The following is a 27,398-nucleotide window of genomic DNA, read 5'->3' on the forward strand; positions in this document are numbered from 1 at the left end:
ACACACACACACACACACACACACACACACACACACACACACACACACCCCAACCCCCTCCCCCCCCAAATCCTCCTGCAACAGCTTCTGTGTGCTCTGAGTTGAGCTTGCTTGCTGTATGGTTGCTGGTGTCTAACAGTAAACAGCTCCACTGCATTTATTGGCAATTACTGCTGAAGGTCACACATCAGCAGTGAGCCTAAATTCCAGGAAAAAAAGCAGCTCTTATGTAACTGCCGCCTGAATGTTGGCAGGTGCCCAACCCAGCAGTTCACAGCAATGTAAAAAAGTAGGACACCTCCAGCCTGGGTTGGATGTCATGAGAACGCCCCCTGAAGGTGAAATTTAATAATTCTTGTGTTTCTCTTTTCTCCCCCTCCTGAATTTTAACAAAGTTCTCCTTCGCCGGCATCCTTGGCTTGCAGAAGAAGCTCAAGGTGGGATAAGTTGAGGGCTCACTTTAAGCAGGCCACAGCCACCCTTAAACCAGTGGGAATGCCACTGTAGCCAGGTAGCTAGCTGACACCAGTGGTGCTGGAGATTTCATGGTCCAAGTGACAGTGAGGAAATGGTGAAAACATCTCAAATACAAAGAAATGCAGCATGTCCCACTGAGCTATAGCCCACACTTTCTCAACACACCATTCCCTGCCACAGACACATACGTGAAAATGAGATGGGTTACTGTTCTCCCTTACCGCCTCCACCTCAGGTTTGAGTATTGGATTGAAGTCGTCTGTTTGGTTAGCACAGCACTTTACAGTTTAGAAAGGTGATTCACAGGATCACCTGCTGGTGCTACCTACCTGTTGTTACCTGACCTCCTAAGCTCTTATGCAACCTCCCTGCTCAGGTAGAAGTTCCCAAATCATGGGTTCTCATAATCCCCCAGGTACTTCTCCATTCTAGCAATTCTCATAGTTTCAGCTGTCACTGAACACTAATTTGTACTACTACCCGTCTCCCCCACAAAACTGTGGACTTCAGAAGAGCAGACACTGTGCCTATTTGGGGGCAACACCATAGTCCTACCCCCTCACACCATGCCTGGAATGTAACAGGCATTCAAATATTAGTCATATAACTGTCTTTAGCATCAGTTGGCATCTGTTTAAAGCCAAGAATGGGTAGATAATGGGAACTTTCTGGGGGTGATGGAAACATCTCCTATCTTGATTTGTGTATACATATGTAACAATTCATCAAGCTATAAACGTTAAGAGTGAGCTGAAGGGACACCAACCAAAGTATGGTAGTTTCCTTTTCCCCTACACCCAATCTGTACCCCCTCAAACACCACCCCCCAAGGAAAAGGTAAAATTCGGGGGGAAGAATGGACACTGTGCCTCTTTATTTGTCAAGAAAGAAAAGAAAAGAAAAGAAAAGAAAAAGAAAGAGAAAGAAAGAAAGGCCAAACCTCTTCTTCCTGGTTTCAAATGAAATTTTGTTCTAGAAAACAGCTGGAGGGCTCCATACCATGCCCTTTCCTTACGGGGACTCCATGACTCTGTCCTCATTTCACCCTGATTTCTCAGAGCATTGACAAAGACACAGAGGTGCTATGCTTTTTCAAGAGTCATTCACAGCACATCTCCTTCCTTAAGATGCCCGAGTGGCCTCTATCATCAAAAGGCAGCAGCCCTCCCCCAATCAGGGTTTCACGGGATCACCATATATGCCTTACACTATTTCAGGGGTGATTCCCCACCATGTTTAGAATTGAACACTGGTTTGCAAATTAGGTGTGAGGCCTTGCCTGTATCACGGGCCAGCATGAACTCTTATTAAGCTTCTGCCGAACCCCAGCTGTGGGCTGCAGGTTTCCACCAGCACATACTGACAAAAGGCTTGGTAGAGGAGAAACCACAGGAGCTGCGGTAGTTTCCAGAACAGCCCTTGATGAAAAAGGCCAATCAACCATCTCTGCTTAGAGGACCAGATCCAACAGCCTGAGGGACTGGGGTCAGAGTGCTGGTGTCCCAGGGCTCTGACGGTTGCCAGGGGTAACGACGAAGAGGGGATCCGCAGTTGCTTCCTCAGGGAATTTTCAAAGAATCCAAGTGGCTGCCAGAACATTCTTCTTTTATAAACAGACAGTATTCTATTTCCTAGAGTATAATTATAAACACACCTGCTCCAACTGTGGAATCTTTCCATAAGCAAGCAATAAACTCCCAGCCAGAAGACCCAAGTTCTATCTTGAGCAAGCAAACACATCAACTGATTACTATGGTGCAAAACAGTATATTAATAACATTGCAGACTCCGATTAGGGAAGGTGTTCCTTCATTTGTACTTAAGCATATAGAAACACAACTTCAGTATTCCCAGAAGAAAAGTTCAAATCAGTGAGGCATTTACAACTCCAGGTAGAAATAAGAGCAATGAAAGGTGCCAACATGCAAATTCAGCATGAGGTATTTTTCTGGCACAGAAATAACCAGGAAGAGAAAGAATGAGACAGGAAATGGCAAAAAATCACTGTAGTTAAAGCCATTCATTAAGCCTTTACCGCACAACCTTTTCTCACCTTCTATTCATCCCAGAGGGCACGGCCTCCTCCCCATACAAGGAAAAGTCCACGTTTCCAGAGTTTACTGTGGTAGAACAGCAAGCACACCAGGAGAGGAGCTGAGCCAGCAGAGTGCTAGCTTTAATTTAGCCACTATCTATCTGGCTGTGCAAGCTAAGTCCAGTCACTTAACCTCTTGGAGCTCCATTCCTGAGGGAACTGAACCAAATTCAGAGCCACTTGCTTTCAGCTTTAAGTCTGTGATTCAAACTGTCCTTTAGTAAATCTGAACCATCTCTTAATATTTTTGAAATGATGGTGGTGGATATTAGAATAGACAACATATTTGCTCTGGTAGCTCTATCCCGCCCAAAGTAAGGTATTACTTGGTCTATCAAAAGAAGTAATAGATATCTAAAGAGGTAGAGCAGGAAAGAGATGATTTTTAAAAGTCTAATAAAATTTTTTTCCAGGGTGCTCAATTTGCCAAGCAATTAAACTCCCTCACTTATATACTTTGTGTTACATGTATTGCAACCTAAATATATGGTAGGAAATGATGAAAAATATTCACCAAACAAAAAATATTTCAGGGGCGCCTGGGTGGCTCAGTTGTTAGGCGTCTGCCTTCGGCTCAGGTCATGATCTCAGGGTACTGGGATTGAGCCCCACATCGGGCTCCCTACTCAGCGGGAAGCCTGCTTCTCCCTCTCTCACTCCCCTTGCTTGTGCTCCTTCTCTATGTCTCTCTCTGTCAAATAAATAAATAAAATCTTAAAAAAAAATATTTCAGAGGCCCCCAAATCCCAAATAAAATGACCACTCATTGGTCCCCAGGATAATTGTGGTCAAAAAACTAATTTGATACGAATATATATAAAATTAATTTGATACTAATTTGATAGGATCCATCAGATGACATTTCAATTTCCTGACCTCTAGGTAGTTTTCCTGGATGAAAAGCCACAGATCTAGTATATTTCTAACCCCATTGTAAGCCTGCATCTAGATAGTCTCAAAGAGCAATTTGGAATTCACAATGCACTTAGACAAAATTTTACATGATCCCTCATACTCAATACCTCCCAACACGTGGACCAAGAGAATAGTTTTTTTTTTTACTACTTTCAAACTATATGAATGCAGTTATTTCTTTTTGCATTGATGCTTTGCATCCAGATAGAAAAGCTCTTTATAAATATCAACACTGAGTTTCAGAGATAGGTTAATGACCAGCATCAACCACAAATTCAGTTGAGATTCTAAACAGTGAATGATTGAAATCTTATCATAGTTTAGAAAATCTTTGTCTAGATTCTGATGGGATCTCCAAGGACAAATGGCAAACAAACTCATGGGAAATGCTAAGACAGACACAAAGGACTCAACTCATGCCCAGAAGGCACACTACACAAAGTCAGATACTAGACACTGCAGACTAGGGGACAGACCACAGTGTTCACTGGAAAGGTGTCATGGAAACATCACCATGGGACATTTAAAAAAAAAAATGAAATTAGGACCTCAGCATTATCCAATTCATCAATGGAAATGAGCTGGAAAAGAAAAAAAGGGGGAGAAAAAGAAGGAAATGTTAGGAAATACCAGCAAGTGAAGTGTTAGAAACTTTGTCTTAGCGCTGAGTCTCCCATGTTGGAGTGTTGTTAGATGGGGACCATCTGAAGAGGTGCAAGAGATCTGGGTCACTAACCACCACAGCTCACAGTGACATCTGCTCTGCACCACACCATTCAGGATAGGGGCAGGATGCTGCCACATTGTGTTCACATGGCAGGTATCAAACCTCCCAGGTCACTTAACCAAGGGCTCAGAGGTGCACCTTCCCACTCTCTTGCAGATGTGAAAACTTGAACTGAGCTGCGAACAAGGGCCAATTACCCAATCAAGAACCATGTTCTTTTGGAAGAGGATGGGAAAGAGGAAAGCCAACGACTACAGTTGGATCTATGCAGGTTAGGAGAAAATTCTTTCTTTCGATTCATTTTACCATTCAGTAGGGATCTGGGGTCCAAACTGTAGTTGGGCTAAATCAGAACCAGGTTCCACTTCAGCAAATAGTATGACAACATATCCTAAGAGCAGAAGCTCCAAATCCTGGTACTATTGATGATTAAAAAAAAAACAAAAACAAAAAAAAAAACAACACACTTTTCCCCCCAAAGATGATTAGAGCCAATTCAAGTGATATTAGTAACAAGTAAGTGATTAGCATCAAGTTCAAGAAAAAGAAAAAAAACTAGAGCATTAATCACAAGTGTGCTTATTTAAAAGGGGAGAGATGATCCTCAAGTTATTTTTATTATTCTTTGTTAATAGTACATTTGCATTAAGTTCCTTATTAGAAATCCTGGTAGCTGGAAATGCTAAAATTTCATTCACCTAGAGAAAAGCATTGGTAATTAACAGGTACTGTCAATTAGTATGAAATGAAAACCCTGACGTTACTTGAGGTCAAAAACTCTCTAGTGGTAAAACAGCTACTACTATTCAGAACAGAAAATAGATTTTAAATAAATTCTGAGATATCCTTTTATATTAATTCTTGGCTTCTGAATTTCTTTCCAAAGCTCTTTGACTAATAAAAAAACCTATAGTAGACTACAGAGAGGCCAATATACAACATATAACATAATTATGCTGTCTTTTCAAGCTGGGTCTAAGGACATTTAGATGTTCTCTGAGTTATAGAGAGATTCAGATTAAATTTTAGAGATGTTTAGCTATGGGAAGTTTTTTTAATAAAGACATGGTTTAATTTGTGCATTAAAAGCAGGCACGTGATATGATGAGCAATGGGTGTTATATTCAACTAATAAATCATTGAACATTATATCAAAAATTAATGATGTACTATACCTTGGCTAATTGAATTTAAATTAAAAAAAAAAAAGGCAGAGTTTAGTAGGCATTGCAGACAAAGAGTAGTTGTAAAGTCCTGCTATAATTCTAAGGTTGCTGTCTTAGGACAGCAAGACACTGTAAGCATCATACAAAAACACATTTCACCATTATTTTGGTGATCATTTTTAATATTTAGATTTACCCCTCTAGGAGACAAATATTCATTGCTGCTCCTTTGCATTTTAGAGACATAATAAAGGTGATTTTTTTATTCCTAAAGGAGCATAATTAATTTTTTGTGATAATCTTCTTCTAGCAGCCCCAAGCTTGGTGTCCTATGTGATAGTTCTTAGACAGGTACCTGCCAGGGAACTTACCAAGACAAGAGGACTGACCACCGGTTACTCACCGATTTGACGCTTTCTTTCGGGACCTGACTAGAACAACCAGAGATTGTGGAGGACCCTGGGACAATCGTAATTTGTAAAGCCAGTTGGCATCAAGTGGAGACTGTTTTCAATTAAGTGAGACATCACAACTTAGTTGAAGATGAGATGTTTAAATTTCGCTACCTACTGTGCGTCAGAGCCACTGCCCCATGTCGTTTACATAATGATGGAACATAATCGAAACTTAAATGTTACATTTGTGGGTGGACTTCAAAACATTCAAATGGTGTCAATCACCAATGATACAGTAGAGAAGACCCTGAAGTCAGAGTGTTCTCGTTTGAATTCCTGGCTCCCCCATTCCTGTGTGGCCTTAGGCAAGTTTCTGAACCTCTCTGAGCCTAAGTTTTCTCCCCCATGTATAAAATAGTTAATAACACTACTGCTATCTCTGAGGCTGACCTAAGGTAAGACATAATGTTTAGTACAGCGGCTGGCACATAACAAGTAGTCAAAGAATGTAATTGTTATTTAAGACATACTTTAGGACACTAATGGGTATATAAGGCCTTTAAAAAATGTAAGCCAGTGTTCAGTGATTCTGTTATGTTTTAGTCTAGCTGGTAATATGGGTGGCAGTACCCAGTGGCTTTTTTTTCAGACAAGTAGATCCATACAAGCACACTAATATTTCAACATTTTTTTAACAGGATAATAAAGAATGATCCCAACTTTCATTTTCATCTGTGACCTTGACAATCCTAAATATTGAATGAAGACACAGAGATGAATAAAGAAATCTATGTCTCTTTATCTTTAAGGATTATGGCTTAGGAGACAAGAAAACTTGGCCCACAGACAGGGTGGACACTACCTGAGGGGGGGGAGAAAAGGGCAGTGCACTGGGATTTGAGACCCTGGCTTTCAGTCTTGATCCTGTCACACGCTTGCCACATGACCTTGGGAAGTCACTTCAGCTCTCCACCGTGGCCTCCTGGTGTGCAGAGGGAGGGCAGGACAAAGTGATGCCAGACCAGACTATGGCCATGAAGACTCAGGACAGGGCAGGGAGGCAGAACAATTCTGGACATCCCAGGAGGGCATTAGTCATGGGACAAATTCCACTTAAGAGACAACTAATAGGAAAATTGGGCCAGGAAGACGGAAATGACCTCACACTTTCCCTTGTGCCCTGAGCCTCCAGTCCAAAGAACACCTCATTTATTTTATCAACCAAAGCCAACTGGTTTGCCTGAGAAAGGTTAGCTCTTTGGCTCTGGGTTCCTTCTACCCTTGAAAGAGCTGGCCTGCCCCATATGTCATGTATCTGTAGTCAAACAGGGACAGCCGTGAAAGCATCAAAATCATTTTCAAAAAGTCTTCATAAAACGGGACAAATTTAATACCCACTACTGGATTGGAAGAAACAGAAATAGTTTAGCACAACCCCCCGCCCCCAACTCTTTTAAGTTCAATTAATGTCAATAGTTAAGTAGCATTTTCCCACAAAGCATAGGGTCATGAGCATTCTAAGTATGTGCTATAGGTATTGAAGCTGTTGACTAACATGGGTTTCTGGAATGTCTTCCTTGGTTGAATGGCATTTCCCACATTTGCCTGTGGTATTTTCACTTTCGTGAAGGGGGATGACAGCCCCAACCAGACTGGAAAGACATGCCATCTTTCCTTTAAGCCTCTCTCTGCTTGGGTGTGTCTAATTTCTTCACCAGCTGAAAAAAAAAGAATGTGAGCCAGTGCCTAAGAATCTCTTCTAAACTCTGACAATTTACTCTTTCATAGTGACCCCCACCCTACTGCCCTCTTAAAGCCCCAGGCTCCATCGTTTTCCATGACCTTTATAACGACAATTTTACAACGTCTCAGGTCCAGCATCTCCCATGGTCTGTGATGATATTCTCCCAGTTAGCACCAACAGGCAGGGAAAGCCAGTGAGGAAGCTTACCTTCCATGTGGCCCAAAGACCCTGATGTACTTAGTTGCCAAGCAACAGACCCGAATCCTAGCTTTTCTACTTTCCATGATATTCAAAACAAAAACAAACAAAAAAAAACTTGAGAGAAATTGAAGTATAATCACAACTTGTAACATTTGTGGGAGTAGGGACACCAAGTTTACTATAAAAATCTCAGTCATGGGGCACCTGGGTGGCTCAGTCGTTAAGCATCTGCCTTCGGCTCAGGTCATGATCCCAGGGTCTTGGCTCCCCATTCCGCTGGAAGCCTGCTTCTCCCTCTCCCACTCCCCCTGCTTGTGTTCCCTCTCTCATTGTGTCTATCTCTGTCAAATAAATAAGATCTTAAAAAAAAAAACTCAAGTCATAGAAATGAACAGATATTCTAAAGAAGAGAAAACTGGTCTCTACCTTTTAAAATCAAGTTTTATGCCTCCAAAGCTACAAGTATATTCATAGCTGGTTATGGCTCTTTTGGTGGGTTTTATCTTTTTATGAAGAGTGAATTTCTGTTATACAATTATATTTTAAAAACATTTTTTAAAGCTCACTTTAAGAAAAAGAAAGATCTTGTGAAATAAATGCTGCTTGTTTGTCTGGCACTCTCCGCTATGAGCTTTTGCCTATTCTTTCTTTTTGTTTTAGTGCAAGATCTACATAAGTGTCTCTACAGGTGCTTGTATGAACAGGACATCTCATCATTTCTCATTTGTACAAGGGGTCTTCACTTCTATCATTTATATTTAGAAACTCTTGTCTTGCAGGTTTCTACCACAAAGTTCCTACTGAGTTATAGATACTTATTTCCTAATTAGTCCACATTCATTCACCTTTTAATTTATGTATTTTTAAAATTCAGAGTGACACTTCAAAGCTGTGTGATCTGGGGACAGTGAAGGAATGTATGCTGCAAAAGGGCTTGTGTACTTTGCCGGTTTATTTTTCTTATCCAAAGATTTTCACATGTGAAATTGTTCTAATATTTGCATAAGATATTGCTTAGGTCAGAAATCAAAATCCCTACAGACGTCTATACCTGAAATAACCTGGTTGCCACCACCCACTTTGACAAAGAAGGCTGTGATTTAATTACTAAGGCTTCTTCACAGAGATGAATCAATGAGTTACTGGGTATTTTGACAAATCAATGACATCAGGGGATAAACCTACTCAGAAAATGCTACTGAAGTGGCTAGGAGACCATTAGTGAACATACTACCTTCAAATGAAAACTGGTGGGATTTTAAATTCAGGCCCCCCAATTTTTAAGGTGGGGGGGCAGAAAGAAGGGGCAATGAGATTGTTTTTATCCCACTTGGACCAAAACTGAAAGTGTGAGGAATGGTCTCTTGCACATCCTTGCTCACTGCCTATGCCAAGAAGTAGCATGTCCCAGGGATTGCCCATTTCCCAGTCTGAGCTAGAAAGGGTAATGTGTTTGCCTGCCCTAATTCCAGTTAGAACTGGAGGGAGTTTCTTAGTACACCGGAAGGATTGTGCAACATCTCACCAGAAAGAAGCAGTAAACCCACAGGTATGCCTAGCTGGAACCCAAAACTCAGGAATGCATGCCTTGATACATAAGAGGCATTTGCATTCCCACCAGGAATTTAGATGAAATACCTTGTTACTATTTCCCTGACATTAGATTACGTGGCAAGCAGCCTATAAGACGACTAAGTATATGTGATTTTTAGAAGAGAAGGCATATGATTTAGCTACCTTTCATGACCAGATAATTAGCTTTAAAAAATAAAAAGTCCCCTTAGTCAATATGCCTAAACTACAGTGGACTTCTAACCCACCATCCCACTTCAATTTAATAGCAAGACCTTGTCTTGACAAGAGAGTAAAACACAGTACCTTTTCTCCATAGCCTCTGTCTTTGGTCATCATTTCTCGGAGGGTCTGTAGGACCTTAATGCAGAGTTTTTCCTCATTCTCCTCTAGCAACTGTTTGGTATGCTTTATTAACCTGAAAGGGGGGCCAGGAACCATACATTAGGTCCCTGAAATGATCTTTCAATTAAACAAACAAACAATCACTTCACAAGCAACTTATTTTAAGTAGTCAGTTAATGAGCAAATATCTATCAAGGACTCCTAAGTTAAACATGCTTAGGGGCATTCACTGTAGCCTGAACAGCCAGTTAGTGTTTCAAAAGTGTCTCAACAGCGACACCCGCTGGTCAGTAACAGCGAGCGGGCACACTGGGCGGGAGTCTACCACATAGGAGGAGGAGATGATAGGGGGAGGAGAAACAGGACCAGGGGCCCACTCACACCTGTTAGTTTATAGAGTGTGGCTTTTTATCCACTAAGGAGTGCCAGTAACATGGCTAAAATATGCCACCAGTATAAAAAAAAAAAAAAACCTCATGGGGATAATGGTTAAAGTGAACACTGTTCATTCACCCATTGCCTTGTCCTTTGAGGGACTCAGGGTCCTTTGAGGGGCTCAGAGGCAGAGTCCACGCTCAAGTTAATCAACCCACCTTAGGATAAAAATCAAAAGGAGATTTCTGGTCATGGAACCGGTTGTTTCTTTTAGGTAATGCCCCACAGCATAAACTAAGAAACTACAAATGTGTTAGGAAAAGACTGGGGTCCTGGTAGGTCTGAGCTTTTGGAGGGCAGAAGGGCCATGACTTTTCTACATCTGTATCGCAGCCCACGGTGGGTACCCTGCCAGTCTTGTGGCATGGAAGATGACTGGGCATGCAGTTAAAAGGAGAAATTCTCACCCAAAAACAAGTGTCACTTAAGTACAACCGAACCCACAAACTTACATTAGCAAGGTCAGAACGGGACTCTAACGCATGACCTCGTACTCATCAAAGTCAAAAACCAGGCCAGCGTCTGCTTCTTCACGAACAAGCACTCTGTCTGGTCAGCAGGGCTCTGTAACTGACCACCCCAGAGCGAGAGGCTGCTTACTTGCAAATGAAGCCACCACTTTCACACTTTCTTCTGGCATCTGTGTTCTCTGGGAAAAGCAGCTCAGGTCTGTGGAGCACATCCACGAGCACAGATAACTCTGCCTGGACCAGGGGCCTTAGACGGTCCTCCAGGGCTGAGACGATGTCCTGGAACGGAAGGACAGCTTTGGTGAGCAGCTCAGGCCGAGGCTGGCTACAGGAGAGTGAGAACATTCATTTCTGACCTCAAAAATGACCACAAGCTAGGCTAGATTAGAGCACTGTTAGTACTGTCTGGTATTTATCTCAAATTATTAAACACTGCCCCAGGGGTATCTGAAGCCATAGCCCCTGATGCAGACAACGAGGTAAAAACAGCCCCACCAGCCCTTCTACTGTGATGATCCTTATGTCACTCAAGGGGTCATTCCACATATTTTGAAATACGATGCAAAAAGTACATTTGACAACATGGAAAAATGTCTACAATATGAGTGTAAAAAAATGGTTAAACAATAGCATGGACACTATATGATCCAATTTTTTAGAAACAACATTAGTACCTAAGGATATATACCAAATATCAGCAAAACATCACTACTGGTTTTCTCTGGGTGGTGGGATTGCAGGTGATTCCAATTTTCTTCCATAAATGGGTACTTGTGAGTACAAATTATTTCCAATGAGCATGAACTATTCATATAATAAAAAGTCATACAAAAATGAGCACACAAATGAATGAACATGCTGTATCAAAATGCTAAATACATGTACCCTGATAGCATGATGGTCTTCAAATGCAAAACACATAGCTGTAGGAGAGGAAAACAGAGAGAAGTTGAAAGAGCAGCAAAACCAACACAACAAACACCATATAAAGGCAAATGACAGAAAACAGATGAGAAATTATCTTCAAAAGATGCTAAAGTCTGCTGGATGGCTTGGTAACTTGGAACCTAACTGGGAGCATTTGCTGGCTAAGACAGGGGCTGAACACAGCATGGTGTGGATAATATGGGAAGTCCTAGTTAACCAAGGAGATTTGCATGGAAAAGGCCACTTAAATTGCATTCAACTTAAGTGTAGACCCAAATTTCATAGGTAATGGGCAATAAAGAATTGATTTATGTTACCCCAGAACTAAAACTAAAACATGTGACTATTATTTATTTTATATTTAACAAAATTTGTAATCACTCAATAATATTTAGGATGCATAAAGAATGCATGAATCAATCAAATTATTTGGGGGGGGGCAATTTTCCCAGCAAAAGTACACTACAATACCCCTTAATTCATACTGACATTCATAGCATAGTCAAAAAGAGGGTCATTTTTGCAAAATTCTTTGTTTCCTCTTTGAAAGCACTCCAAATTCTCTTCTTCAGTAGTTATTGGTTCTAACTCTGGCAAATCTTTGTCTATAGCATTTGCAGGGGGTTGAAGCAGTTCTTCAACATCATATTCATAAAATCCTGCATCTTTTGCGAGGTTTGAACTTTACACTGGCATTGATTTGCATTGTATTGTCAAATGTTTAACATTCAGCAATCAAGGAGAGACCAACAGACAAGGATGGTGAAGCGATGGGCAGGGAAAGATGCTGGTGTTAAGTGAGGGGGATGTTTCAATGGGGATTAATTATATAAGCAGTCGGTCTGCAAGTGAATGTTCTCATATTATGGTAACTTCTGCTGTCCTAGGCAATCATAACTACAGGGACTCAGACAATAATATCATTGCATAATGAGGATCCTTTCAGCCACTACTCTCTTCACAACAAGCATTAGCTAGGCTTACGTATTTTATTTTATTCCCTAAAAATATGCATAATAAATCCAAGAAGAGCACAAGAAACTGGTGTGTTTGGCTGCAGAAAATTTATTTCGTTTGAACAGTAAAAAATACTGTGCATTCAAACAGTTATGAGTCTATAATATCCCTCCCCTTTAAAAATATAATAGAGTCAGGAAGCACTCTATTTGAACTAAATTACCTTTGTTTAAGACTGGGTGTGTCACAGTAAGGATGAAATTCTTTCCTTGACCTAAGAACTCCTTCCTACCTCCCCAGCTCCATGCCACAGCAACCTTCCTCTGGTCTTTGAATGCGTCACATTCTGTCCCATACAATGTTCTTTTCAAATGCTATTTCCCTCTCTTCTATTCCTTTAAGTAAGTCCTACATTCCTCTGATCTTGGTTCAAACGTCATTCCTCAGCAAAGCCTTCTTGGATCATCATCCCAGCTCTGGGCATGATTAGGTTCCTCAGCAGCCCTCCATAGCACTACTCACTTCTCTGCAGCATTGTCTCTCTTGCCATTTTACTTTTATCCATGTGATTAGCTGACTAATGTCTATCTTCCTTCCAAAACTTGAGAATCTATGAAGGCAAAGATCATTTGTGGTTTTGCTCACCACTGCATCTCTGGTGCCCAGCATGAGTGGAGCTGATGCATGCATCTCTAGGCAGGTTATATAACCTCACAGAGATTCATTTATTTTATCTATTACAGTCCTAACAGCAATGACAATAACAGTAATAATCATAATAGCAGCTGTCATTGATCAAGTGCTCACTACACACCAGGCTCTAGTCTATGCCATTTACGTGTACTGTATTTTCCAAAAATGGCCACTGTTATGTATCTTCTCTTGCACGTTCTTCTTACACTGCATCACTGACATTCTTCCCATTAAATGGTAGTCTATGTCCCCTTCCCTTGAACCTCAGTGGACACTTGTGACTGCCTTGACCAACAGAATTTGACAAAAGTGATGCTATGTGTGCTATAAAGCCATTGCGGCTCTTCTTGTCTCTCTCTCGAGATGCTAATCTCAGGACCCAGCCACCATGCTGCAAGCAAGCGCTGACAATACGGGGAAACTACATGTAGATGCTTCAGATGACAACTCCAGCTGGGGGTCCCAACATCAACTGCCAAACATGTGCAAGATTTCAAGATTAGTCCAACTGTGGCTGCCATCTCACTGCAACTGCTTTCAAGACCCTGAGCAAGAAATACCTTAGAGAGCCCAGCCAACCTCTAGAACAGTGGAAGAGAGGGAAAGAATGGCTGTTGAGATTTGTTAAGCAGGCACTGATAATGGGAACACATTATCAGCCTTGTAATCCTCACATCAACCCCCACCCAGGTAGCTTTTCTATTATCCTACCTTACAAATGAGGAAACCAAAGCACAGAACAATAAAGTAACTTTCCCAAGAACACACCATTTCTAAGCAATGGAGTCAGGATTTGACCCCAGGCACTGGCTTGCGATCATGCCCTTAAGCACTGCAACGGGCCCATCTGAAGTGTCTGAGAATCTCCACCTATGGCCCATGTACACTACCTGTAAGAGAATCCCTTGAGGAGCTTGCTAAAGGAAGATGTTAATGTTCAGATGTATGTTTAAGTGTTCCATGTACACCTAATACTCACTACTCTCCCCTTAACAAAGGGACAGATCTCTTCATAGGTGCTAAGAAAAAAGTATAATCCAGGTAGAACTTAGTAATACTTTTATTTTCATTTGGTTCATTCTGATCGAAAACTCTTTTCTCAGGTATTATTACACTTGTTTACTTGCTGAATCAAGAGGCTAAATATACCAGGGTGAGAAAAAAAAATGGAGCCCTCATGCCCTTATCCTAGGTATATCCTTCTGTAATATTTAAATATTCCTTCCTGGTAAAAGCAGAGTCCCTATTCTCAAGAAGAAATCTGTAAATATACAAATAACCTTTAAAGACCATGGCTTCATCAGGAGCTTTTCTCTTCCCAAGTAGCTCTGCATTCTTGGTTCTTCGTATATTACTGTGCTTGACTATCCATTCACATACTGACATCTCTCTATGGCCAATCTTGGTTTTTCTCTGGGTCACGGAAGCACTGCTGTGTGGGAACCACCTTAGGTCAGGTTCAGGTTCACTCCTCTCTGGGCCAAGCATTACCTGCAATCTCTCAATGATATTCCGGTAGTCTCTAGAAGCTGCCAGAACAGAGTCTCTGCGAGCCGCATTACGGGCAGTCAGACGCCAGTTCATGGCAGTTTTCTGTACGATGTTGTGGGACTTCAGAAAGAGGTTGTTGACTTGGCTGTCCAGGTCCACAGGAATAGCGATGGCCCGGCTCTTGGCTACACAGAAGAAAGATGACTCGTGAGTCTCCAACTTGCATGGGAGATGCCCCAAAGACAGACTTAACTCCCCCATCACCCCCTCAGGCAGATTTTTTCCATAGTATGTCACTTGGATGGCACGGAGTGTGAATGCTGAGGAGCTCAAATGAACTTTACCATCCTTAGGTCAGCGATTTTCAATGTGAATTCTGGGGGACAGTAGCTCTGAGGTACGTTAACATGTTCTAAGTTCAAAGTTTAGGCAAGTGAAAGTGTGTTTATATATTTTAAGAATTATTGGGGTGCCTGGGTGGCTCAGTCGGTTAAGCGGCTGCCTTCGGCTCGGGTCATGATCCCAGGGTCCTGGGATCGAGCCCCGCATCGGGCTCCCTGCTCAGCTGGGAGCCTGCTTCTCCCTCTTCCTCTGCCTCTCCCCCTGCTTGTGAACTCTCTCTTTCTCTGTCAAATAAATAAATAAAATCTTTAAAAAAAAAAAAAAAAAGAACTAAACCAAGGGAAGGTGAGCCCTTGGCAGAGAATTCAGGAAGACCCTTTAAAAAAAAAAAAAAAAAAAGAATTATTAAGATAGGGAACTCATTTGGCCAACAAACTATTTTTCCAAAAATTCTCTCAGTGGTATTCTATAGAACAATCTACAAAATGCCAATTTAAGCCAAACATAATACAAAAGATGACATTTACAATAACATAAGCCACTCTTTCCATATAGGCTCTTCTCTTCCCCTCTTAAACTCCAGTCTAATCATGAGGAAAGGAACAATCAAGCCCATGGTGGGGGCTGGGGGGCATATTCTACAGGACACCTGACCAGCACTCTTTAAGACTGTTAATGTCATAAAACACAAGCAAAGTCTGAGGCACTGTTGCAGCCCAGAGGGAACTGGGGAGGCATCACAACTAAATGCAACGTGGGAGCCTAGACTGAATCCTGGAACAGATAAAGGACATTGATGGAAAAAGTGGTGCCAGGTCTGGAGTTTAATTCATAGCAATGGGCCAATATCGGTTTTGTAGTTTTGACAAAAATATCCTGGTGTTGCAAGATGTTGACAGCAGGGAAAACTGGGTGAGGGGCATATGGGAACTCTGTGTGATATCCTGGCAACTTTCCTGTAAGTCTAAAATTATTCCAAAATAAAAAGTTTAATTAATAAAGGAAAATAACTAAGACCAACAATCCTTTTTTCCCATATGGGAAATCCAACAACCTCTGAAAAACAAGACAATGACTTCCTGTCTTCAATGCTTCACAAGACCAGAAGCAAAGAAGGTGCCATATTACCTGTATCTAATTGTAAAAATAATGCCAGCACCCTGGAAGAAGCAATTTGAGAAGCAATTGTTTAAATCCAAGAAAAACAAAAAACCATCAGCCAGCCAACGAATTTCTAACAGTTTAATATACCAAGTGAGAAATTTGGGAAAAAAGATATGAATAATATAAAAATAAAAAGCAGGATGTACAGCATATACTCGGCTAGAAACAATGTGCCTTGGATACCCCCTTTTGAAGATAAACCATGAAAATAGTGAACTTTGGTGTGATTTTAGTCAGGAAGAAGTATTCCCCAAGGGGCACATGTCTGAATTCCTGGGGTGCTGTGCTGTTTCCATGGCCTGCCACTTCATAGACATCACCTCCCTCTATCTTTTCTCATCAATGCCAAGCCAATTAAAACATTTCATCTCCCTAATGAGCGTTGGGCTGATCAACTGGGCAACCTGCCCAAATTTTACTCAACAACTTCATGATGCATGATCCTACATGGGCAGAGTAGTGAGTTTTGGGGATATGGTCTCAGAGCCCTGGTTCTGAGATATCACATCATGAACCTATAACGTACACACTTTCAAAAGCCTCATCTCTTATTGTGAAATAGCGCTGCGAAAATAATAAAAGGACACCAACACCTACCACTTGAGAGTCAAGGAAATCAGGATGAGAGGACTGAAATCAGGGAAGTAACACCATCTGTACTGGCTGGACAGCTACTCAATAGTGCTAAGAACCCCACCTGCCTCTTCTGCTGCTCTCAGGGGATCTAAATAGCTACTACAGGGAGGTAACTCTTCTTCAATTTAGGCAGGAAGATGAACCCCTTGCTTAACATTTATAAAGGGGAACAGGGCCAAGGAAGAGAGTCTGAGTAAGTCAGGGTGAAGGGAGCAGTAATTTTCATGACTTCCTTTCAAAGCTGCCAGAGAAGTGACAAGTGAGGGGCGGGGAGGAGGGAACAGAACACCATTTATCATCGAGAGGCAAAAGGGATCAGTGTAGCATTTCTGAGAAAGGATGTTCCTTGGGGTTGGACGTGTACTTCGTAGGAAGAAAGTTTCCATACGGTCAAATACACTTACTGGAGTAAACAAATTCGTTTCCTGAATGAAAGACTTCCCAGAGCCTTGAACTAGCTCGTGTGCACTGTGACTTGCCAAGAGTTGCCTACATCGAACGGTGGACTCTTATTTTTTCAAAGCCTAGCTTTCTTTGGGACTTACTGGCTCTTAACTTTGGGAGATGCTGTCTTGGTAGATGAAAGCAAGGGTTAGCAATCAAGAAGACCTCCACTCCAGTTCTGCCTCTGCAACTTCTTGTGTGCAGAACTTCAGAAGAGGTAGAACAAGTGCTCAAGAAATGGCAGTCTTTATTACTGTCAGGCAATTCATTTTCATCACAGTCAATCCCACCTGCACTGATATCTTACCTACATCAGAGAGCACCCGAATACAGCTCTCCACAGAGGCTTTTTGGCTCGGCATTAACCAGTTGCAGTGGTAAACCCTGAACACACCTTGCAGCAGTTGCACAAAGACAGGCTGGCGAGTCTGCAAGGAAGAGAAGCCAAGAGACGGGTGGTATGACTTTTCTGTAGATCACTGATATGCTGATCAGAAACAGACATTGCATTGAACTGTGGGTTAATGGTAATGGACCCTTTGTAAGAGTGAGAAGGGGTGACTGGTTATGAGCAGGATTCTAGAAGTTGCCTATCCCAAGGAGGAAAAAATCAGAAGCATTTTAAGGGCATCTACAAACCTGATGCCATCTAAGTCTCACCAGAAGAACAAAGAGTGGAATCAGTGTCTGAAATCTGGTATTCTTGTCCAGTTACCAACTGGCTATATGACTTCAGGCAAATTGCTTCATGTCTCTGAGCTTTAACTTCATCCAGTATATAAAATAAGTGGACTGAGGCAAATTAACCCGAAGTTCTTTCCAGACATTATTTCCTATAAGCAGAACCTCTATTTTTAATCAGCAAAAACAAACTGATGAGTGGATCTCACCAAGAATGCTTATTTCTAGCAGTGTCTTCAATGATATAAACAGAAGATAGTTCTGATGGTTACCCGTTCCAAGTATTCATTTACTACAGATGAGTTAACTACATGGTAGGATCTATTCCTATGACAGTATAAATTTGTACTCTTTTTTAAAATAAGAAAACTCCAACATTTACTTCCTCCGCATTTCCAAATGTGTTTCAGTCTCCATCCAAAGCTACCTGGGTCAGAGTAGCTTTGACCTGCAAGGCAAACATTACTGTATACAGTGAGCTTCTCCACTGTTTTTAGTTTGGGGAAAGAGGACTTGCATAGTCCCTCCAAAACACAGTGGGAATTAATATAGCAAAGAAAAAAAAGTATTAAAAAGCTCTAGAGAGGTTTCTGAGATGGAAGAAAAACAAGAGAAAGTGCTGTGGTGGGGGAGAAAGAACTCTATTAGAAGAAAATTCAACGGGTTAATAAAAATTCAAAACTTCTTCTATGAACAATGTTCAGAAAATTACACTTACTAAGTGCTACATACTTCAAATGAAAGCTCATTTGGGGCCTCAACGAACAATCCTGTGGCAAACATTTATAGCCTTAATGCTATAAATACAAAACGGAGGCCCAGACAGGTTAAAAGAAAGTACACAGAAGAACCAACAAATGGTGGCAGAGCAGTGAGTCGACTTCAGGGCTCTCCGATGCCAACAACTTGTATTCTTTCCACCAAGTTCACCCGAAAACCAGGATCTCTGCTTCCTTCAGGAAGTATTTTCTGTTCTACAGCTCACAGCCACCTGAGAAAGCAAACTGCATTGCTAATAGAGGACAGGATCATAGAGAGCCTGAGAAATTGGCTGAAAAACCCTGATATTAAGCTCCTGAGCACAAGGGTTCCAATGAGAGAAGCCATTTATGGAGATCACGTCCCACATGCCAAGGGCTAAGTGCTTTTTTGCCTATCCCACTGAACCCTCACCATGACCCAAGGAAGTAAATAGTGGTATTATCCTACTGGCTCGTAGGTGTTAGAGTTGGGAGGAGAACCCAACACCCAAACTCAAAGAAAGAAGTATCCTTTGACTAAATTAATTCAACTGAACCAATATTTATTAGGCCTCTGCTCTGTTCCATCTGACCCCTGGATAAACAAAAGATGAAGAAATTGGCCAGAGTAGCTGCCTCCTAATTACCCATTCCAATGGGCAATCTGGGAACATCAGCTCACTTGACCTCTTGGACTAAAGAACAGGGCCGCTCAACACCTTCTTCATAAAATGCTCCCTTTTCTTAGATCCTGAAGCCCTGCTTGTTCCTGAATCCCATCCTGCATGCGGGATAAAGTGAAGACCTTCCCCTGGCCTCTTCTGTATCTTGCCTTTAATTATCTGTGCTCTGCCCAGTCCCCTCTAAGTAAACCACTTCATTTTCCGGGCCACAACTTCAATGAGCAAATGTTTATACTTGGATTCTACCCCTCCACTCTCCTGAGTCTCACAGATTCGTTTACTTATTCAATGAGTTAGCATCTCCTAGGTTCCAAGCACAAAGCAAGACACAGGGACCAAGCAGTATCACAGACAACTGTGACCTAAGACATAACCACGCCCTTCTTACCAAAGCTGACAGTCTAGCAGGGAAAAGCACAAGCTATTTATTAAGCACCTCCTATGTACCAGGCACTATACTAGATGGTTCATAAACATTATCTCTAGTGCTCACAATAACCTGCAAGGTTGATATTCCATCCCTGTTTCAAATGTAAGCAAAGAGGTTCTGAAGTTCAGTGACCAAGGCCAGTCCACAGAGCTGATAAGGGGCAGAGTGAGGATTTGAAACCAGCTCTAAGGCCTCCAAAATTCTGTTCTTCTTCCCTGGATCCCACAGTTCCAGTCGCTTCCTGGACATTCCACTGGCAACATAAATGCAACACAGCCAAACCCAAGTTCATCATTTTCCTTCCTCATATGTTTGGACTGAATAAAAAGAAGGAAGCAAACAAAAAAAAACCCAAACAAACAAGGAAGCCAGGAAGGAGGTAAAAATCTAGCTGGGGAAATGAGGCATATGCTTTTCAGCATATAAACAAAACAAAACAGGCTATGAGAGCTCCAAAAATAGTATTCCTTGAAAATGAAGGCTCTAGAATCCATAAGCTACCCCTTAAAAAACAAAGCTAAAACCACTTTGGACTTTGTTTTCTAAGTATAGATAGACAACCTGGGATCTCACCAGGAACTTTGAGCATTTATATTGAAGATTCATCTCTCTGACGAGTCTGGCTTATTAGGTGGTCCAAAAATTGGTTTCAAAGTAAGGCAATATGAGGAGACAGGAGTGACCAAGATGGAAATCCAAGACACAAGTTCCTGTTTAATGGTTTTCCAATTAATTTGACTGATTTACTCTGACATTCTGGTTTTGCAATACTGTTTCACAATCTATAGGAGAATGGGCATTGCTGTGGCGATTGTCACTTTAAATTACAAAAGAAGCAAGTCCGATCTTAGTAACCAAAGCAGCTTTCCTAGCTGGCTCTCCGTGTAATAGTAGTTGGTGAGGAGCATGTTCTGGTCTCTAGGAATTCATGTGCTTGGGATCTAACCGGTTTCTGCTCCCCAATTACTCAAGAATATGTACTGACATTTGAAAGGCTGCCTTCTAACTTCGTGATACTTTAGCTTAACCACTAGCTTGTACAGTTATTTCTAACTAAGCATAAAGTTACCAACAGTCCCAAGGAATGGTATCTCACGAAAAATTCCATAATTCAAGTTTTTGCATCAGAGAGAAGTAGGCTGAAATCATGGTTATGCCACCTAATGGTTGTGACCCTGACTGAGCATGGTAATTAAACTTTCTGAGCCTCAGTTTACTCAGCTGCAAAATGGGAACAGTATCATCTACCTCATAGGCTGTATTAGGCTTATATGAACTCTTTGCATATTAATGAAATATAGCAGTATCTAATTAACACACCAGGGAGTATGAATCACCCTTCCCTTGGAGAATTTACCTTCATTAGGATTATCTGTCTGTAGTCCAACAACCCTAGGCCACCCATCAACCCCAGGACAGCCTCTACCTCTTTCCACGACAAGGAGGGTTAGTATTTCTCTTCTGACCACTGGAGACCAAGACCAGCTTTCATCCTGCAGGCGGTACGAACGCACCTGCAGTAAGACTTGCACAGCAGTTGACCCAGACATAAGTTATATAAAGGAGAATGATTTTTTTCCAAGTCAAAGAATGACATCATCTCCCGGATCCATGGATTCCTACCTTTGAACCTGGAAATACTGTGGGAATCCTGATGCAGAGCTGCTGCAGTGCACAGGCCCAGGAGCACCGCGCAGGAAGGTGTGCACACGCCCGCAGGGTCGGGCCGCACAGCAGCCCCGCCAGCCGGGCTGAACACCTTCTCATGCTAGCCCCGTACCACTTTGGGTGAACTCTGGGTACACGCCTGGGAGTTAGAATCGGGATCTCCATATGCATTTTTAAAAAGTGTGAATAACATGCTAGCACCTATCTGAAAGCTGCTTCTCCTTCTTCCAAGACTGAAGCGGGGGTAATAACAAGATTGAAGGGGGAAGAAAAGGCATCTTAAGGGGGAAAAAAATCAACAACCAGTAGATTCATCTGGTACAGAAAAACATTCTCAGGTGCTTCTGTAGCCAAGGGACCCACCACAGCAAGAAAAGCATCTTGTCTGAATGCCTTGCAAAACGGCCCATGTATAGCTGCTCACTGCCAAATCAATGCCAACGGCCCCTGCTGAAGTTCAGCCGTGAACGCCCTGCACCTGCATTTGCCTTTCTTACCTGCAGCGTTGTGCTCTGGTCTGAGAAGGGAGAACTGAAGAAGGTGGTAACGATACTCATGACAATTTCAGTAACGTACTTCTCCAAAATTGAGTCTGCGTGTTTCCGGTCACTGGTGTTGTTACAGGCCTGCAAGGCAATTGGATGTTTCAGACATGACACCAGAACCTGCAGGTCAGTTGTAGGATTAAGAAATCTGTGACCACTCCTGCTGATTACCCTTAACAAATGAAAGGTAAAGGCTTGCAGGTCAATATGTCTCCCTCTCAGGAATGACAGTAATAATAATAATAACAATAAATCATGCAGAAAGAGAAACTGATCAACTCGGATATCACATGTAGACGCACAAAACATTTAAAATTGGGATGGGACCTACAGGGCCATTGCTTCCAAATTCCTAGCCACGTGTGGCAAATCTAAAGCTTAAAGAGGCAGCAAAAGGCATAGTAACTATAGTTGTCTATACTTTTCTCTAAAAGTAAACTGTCCTCCTGGTTAAGCCATTCATCTGTTGTAGACCATGGTTTCCTAATCCATATAATCAAGAGAATCAAATACACCAGTGAGGTCCATGTGATATTCTCCAAATGCACAACACTCTTTCATTCGATAAACATGTTACTATAGAGTTGTCAAATCACTATGTTGTACAGTGGAACTAATGTAACATTGGGTGTCAACTACACTTCAATTTTTAAAAAGTTACTGATATGTGATGCTGTTGAAAGTAGTGGGCTGTGAGTCAGAGTTATGGACTCTAAGTTTTGGGGTGAGAAGAGACTTCAGATTTTACTTGCATTCTACTTAATTTTGCTGCTTAAAACAAGATGAGACATTTAGAGGGAAAGGTTTAGAAAATACATTTTTAAAAAGTCAAGTTTTATTACCAAATTCATTAGTCCTACAGTTTGAGACATTAACATAATATAAAATATATTCATAAAAATATATGAAGGGCAAAAAAGAATCAAGTTTTATTAACTAACTACCATGTTCTAAGCTTAATGCTGAACAGCTTGTAGACAAATTCAGAGAATGAAATTAGCAGCTGATTTTTACATTTCTGAATAATGTAATGTAGAGGTCAGCAAAGTTAAGGGCTGGTGGTGACTTTTTTTTTTTTAAAGATTTTATTTATTTATTTGACAGAGCATAACGAGAGAGGGAACACAAGCAGGGGGAGTGGGAGAGGGAGAAGAAGGCTTCCTTCGGAGCAGGGAGCCCGACGTGGGGCTCGATCTCAGGACCTCGGGATCATCACCTGAGCCAAAGGCAGCCGATTAACGACTGAGCCACCCAGGCACCCCTAGTGGCTGCTTTTATAAATAAAGTTTTATTGGAACACAGCCATGCCCACATGATTACATATTGTCTTGGTTGCTTTCAAACTACCAGGGCAGAGTTGAACAGCTGTGACAGAGACCAGGTGGCCCACAAAGCTGAACATATTTAATATCTGGTCCTTTACAGAAAACTTTGCTCAGCCTTGATTAAAAAAACAAACAAACAAACAAAAAACAAAGCAGGGGTGCCTGGGTGGCTCAGTCAGTTAAGCCTCTGACTCTTGATCTCAGCTCAGGTCTGGATCTCAGGGTCATGAGTTCAAGCCCCACAGTGGGTGTACAGCCTACTTTAAAAAAAAATAAGACAACATAAAATAAAAATAAAGCAAAACAGGCCTTCCATCCCAGTCTCCAAAAAAACCTAGATTTATGCAATTAAAAGACTAGGAGGAACTTGAGATTTAAAAAATATACATATGTCTGTGATACCAATACCTAGGTATTATTAAATAAAGTTCTAGATTACAAAGAAAACAAGTTCTTGTAGGTTCCTTGTTTTGCACTGGTAACTGTACCATCAAGCAGAAATTATCACAGTCTAGGACTCTACAATGCAACTTTCTTTTTAACACAACGTTTCCAAAATTAAGATTCACTTTACAATTATTCTCTCTTGGTTACTGGCACCCCTCCCCCAAATCTACCACCACAAAACTCCTAGTGAATCTATGGTGTGCCTTGTTAGGTGCTAAGTCTTGCAGCCTTAGGATCAATGTTAAGCTTGGAGCAAAACCAAATCAAGAGTATGAAGCCCAGCACAACGGTTAGGTCAGCAAAGCAGATGCAAACGAAAGTGCTTTGCAGAATCCTCGACACCAGACTGAAGGAGAGAAATGCTCAAGCTCAGGAAGAAATACTGTCAAGGAGAAGAAAACTTTTAAAAGTGATTTTAATATGTTTCAGATTATTAGATCAATCCATAAAGGATGAAATGAAAAGCAGAAATAATCCATCTTCCCTAGAAGTTTCTTTCACGAGGAGTAAAAGGTAGAAGAAATGAGACATGTGCAATGATAAGAGTCACATCTGCCTCCCTGTACCACACATTAACAAAGTTGAAATTATGCAGATATTTCCCTTATGCCTGCATAAGGATGTCCAGACACGCGCGTACACACACTTCCGCTCTGCCACTCAGTTCCAGAGAGACTTACCCTGCAGATGTCCACAAGGAAATTCTCAAACAATTTCCACATGTGATTGCTGGTGTAAATCTCCTTCATTTCCACCTCAGTATCCACATAGCAGTGATTAAGGAAGTTAATGTATGCAATTTTAACCTGAAGACAGAAACAGACTTCTTTGAAAAATCGATTTGGTATATGTGGAATAAGACAAATGCAAATCAAAACTATGTTAGAACACTATTTTCACCTATCAGATAAATAAGAATCAAAAAGTCTGAGAAAATACTGTGTGGACAAGGCTGAGAAAAATGCCATCTTGTCATTTCCTCCTTCATTAGAATCACCAGTTATTATCATCTCATTATATTCACATAAGCCAGTTGAACAGCCATGCAGGGCAATTATAGCACATCCATACGATAAAATTTTTAGGTAACTATAAAAAAGGAATGTGAACTCTCTTTACAGACTGATAATGAAGAGAAGAACAGTGTACCCATAATGTCACCTCTTGTGTTTAAAAAAAAAAAAGAGGGAGCAGGGGAATGGAGAATATATAATTTGTTTATATGCAGAATTCTAGACAATGTACAAGAACATAATAAATGATTTTCTGTGGGGTGGGAGGGGACAGATTAGGAGATTTTGCCTAGTTTACTCCTTTATAGTTTCTGCTATTTGAACTTTTCAAAATGTATTAACTTTAAAAAAAAAATCACCTAAAAACATAAGTGTATATACATATGCTATATATAAATATATTTAGTTGAAGATATAAATTAATAGTATGTATTTTAAATATACAAAGGCAAACTAAATTCCGAATGATCCACAGTTTTTGTTGGCGTTTTTGTTACCAGCCAAAATATATGAACAAGAAAATGAACAGCTTAGAAGGAATCATTTCCAAAATCTAACAGGTATTTATTATGGGTGGTGGAATTATAATTTTGATTTTCCTATTGCTTTCCTGTAGTTCCTCAGTATTTTATAATTGTCATTCATCATTTCTACAATAAAAATTTTCATTTTAAAGAATAAACTTGCAGAATAGGTCTTACTCACTTGAACCATATCTCAACCCATTCAATCTTGTTTCTCAGACATTCATTCAAAGGGGATTCAAAAATCCTCTTTGCTCCACAGGCTGAATTATTAGTTTCCAAGAACAGAAGTGCAGCAGCAGATTCCCAAGGTTCTCAAGAAGACAGTAGGAAAGACTAACATCCCCCCACTGCCGACAATCTTCATGCACAAAATTGGCATTCGAGAAAATGTTGCTCCCACCAACTGAGATGTTACTATGAAATGAGCGGCAGGTCTCAGCACTGTGAGGTCTCGTGTGGGCCAGCCATGTGCAGAGGCATGAGAAAGGCTCGCTCACCTCGGGGATGCAGTCCTCGTGGGTCACGACGCGGACGATGTCATCCAGCGGGAGCAAAGAGTTGCACTTTATCTCCGTGTAGACGTTCTTGCCCTCGGTGCACACGGCCAAGAGCTCTACCAGGTGGATGTGGTACATGAGAGGGCTGTTCTCGTCCATCCGGTCCCGCTCTGACCTCATCATCTGGATCAGGGTCTGGAAAGAGGCTCTGTCATTGTAGAACACGAGGACGTCCTCTCCCGAATTAACCAGCTATAAAAAGAACAGGGCTTGTTTATATTACACGCTTGCAGAGGTGGGGACACCGTTTAAAAAATATCTACGTGCAGAGAAAGAGATGTTCTGTCAGCATTTGCTTTCCAAAGCCAGTCTCAACCATATTACTAAACTCACTGAAATTTCAGTCATTTCTCTGAATCAATAACTAAAAATCTCTAGCGGCTACATTTTAATCGACGGATACAGGTATTTGACAGTCGCCTTAACAAACTCTCAGGGGAAGAGAAAGTCTACAGACCCAACATTCATGTATCAAGTGGAAATGTAGATGGCAAGCTTTGCACTTGGATTTCCAAACCTAATATTTAGGCTATGATTTTTCTTTTTAAAAATGTTTCCATCTTTTTTATGCTTGAAAAGTAGTATCCCTCTTACAACTCTTTCACATACTGCCTTCTGTCTTCACAATTACCAATTATCCACTTCTTATTAAGATACGCCTTCCTTTCAATACTTGTCAAAAAAATCAAGGCATTCCTACTTATAACTTGTCCCCAGGACTGTGTGTGGCTTCTCATAAATCTACTGAAGAGTTAGTCAATTTCAGCACTATGGGAAATACAGAAGATCCAAAAACGAGCTGGCACAGAAGTCAAAATAAATATAGTCAATAGTATTTGCATAACAACAACTCACCTCTATAAGGCCTAATTAAGTGCCAGATACCATGATAAACACCCTAAGTGCATTATCTAACCTCACTGTGCCTCAGTTTTGTCTGTAAAACTGAGGACAAAGATGATACCTAACTCATGGTGCTGCGTCAGGTAGATTAACTGATTATATGTAAATTGCTTAGAACCATGACTAGGGTATGGCAGGCTTCCAATAAATGTTAGCTATTATTGTCACCATTATTTCACTGAGTCGGCATTATTAGCTTCTCAGCTGAATACCACTGCGCCTTCATTTTGTAGGAAGGCATGCTGAGGGTTGGGGAAGTCACCAGCTCACAGTGCCAGTAAAGTAGCCTAGCCTACATTCACATCCCAGGTCAAGTCAATTCTTTTAATTACACTACACTACCTTCCACAGGAATCCTGTGATTTTTTTTATTAGACAGGATTATAAATCCAAGTGTTAGGTGGATTCATCTGAGGTTTCATTTTTTAAACAGGTGGAAAGACTTAAGTATATTTGAACACCAAAACCACAGGTATGGGAGAGGGCTTTCCTGGTCAGACAGCATCCCATGGGGCACCGACTTCCCCACAGGCAACCCATCGGGACTTTGTCCCAATTCCACTGACCAGCTTCTTCCCATGAATCAAGCAAGCAATAATTTTTCTAGCTAGTAAAGTGAACAATTAAGGAAAAAGTCCTATAATCCACAGGAATGTAGGCTGTTCTGGCTCACTGGTTTCTAT

The 27,398-nt window shown here is 41.2% G+C and overlaps 1 protein-coding gene across 1 annotated transcript in view; it reads right to left on the minus strand.

The window, feature by feature from the left end:
• ITPR1 (inositol 1,4,5-trisphosphate receptor type 1) overlaps positions 1-27,398 on the minus strand; it is a 320,000-nt gene that overhangs the window by 117,133 nt on the left and 175,469 nt on the right. The window contains exons 33-39 of the mRNA XM_088027511.1: positions 25,753-26,004; positions 24,396-24,521; positions 21,896-22,024; positions 17,504-17,624; positions 14,611-14,795; positions 10,673-10,821; positions 9,599-9,710 (exon numbers count right to left, since the gene is read on the minus strand). Coding sequence (XP_087883637.1) covers positions 9,599-9,710; positions 10,673-10,821; positions 14,611-14,795; positions 17,504-17,624; positions 21,896-22,024; positions 24,396-24,521; positions 25,753-26,004 — 1,074 coding nt within the window. The remainder of the gene's footprint in view (positions 1-9,598; positions 9,711-10,672; positions 10,822-14,610; positions 14,796-17,503; positions 17,625-21,895; positions 22,025-24,395; positions 24,522-25,752; positions 26,005-27,398) is intronic.

This window comes from Eumetopias jubatus, unplaced genomic scaffold (assembly GCF_037043125.1).
Source record: "Eumetopias jubatus isolate StellerSeaLion01/CBP00866 unplaced genomic scaffold, mEumJub1_p1.0 scaffold_1, whole genome shotgun sequence".
Taxonomy (NCBI): Eukaryota; Metazoa; Chordata; class Mammalia; order Carnivora; family Otariidae; genus Eumetopias; species Eumetopias jubatus.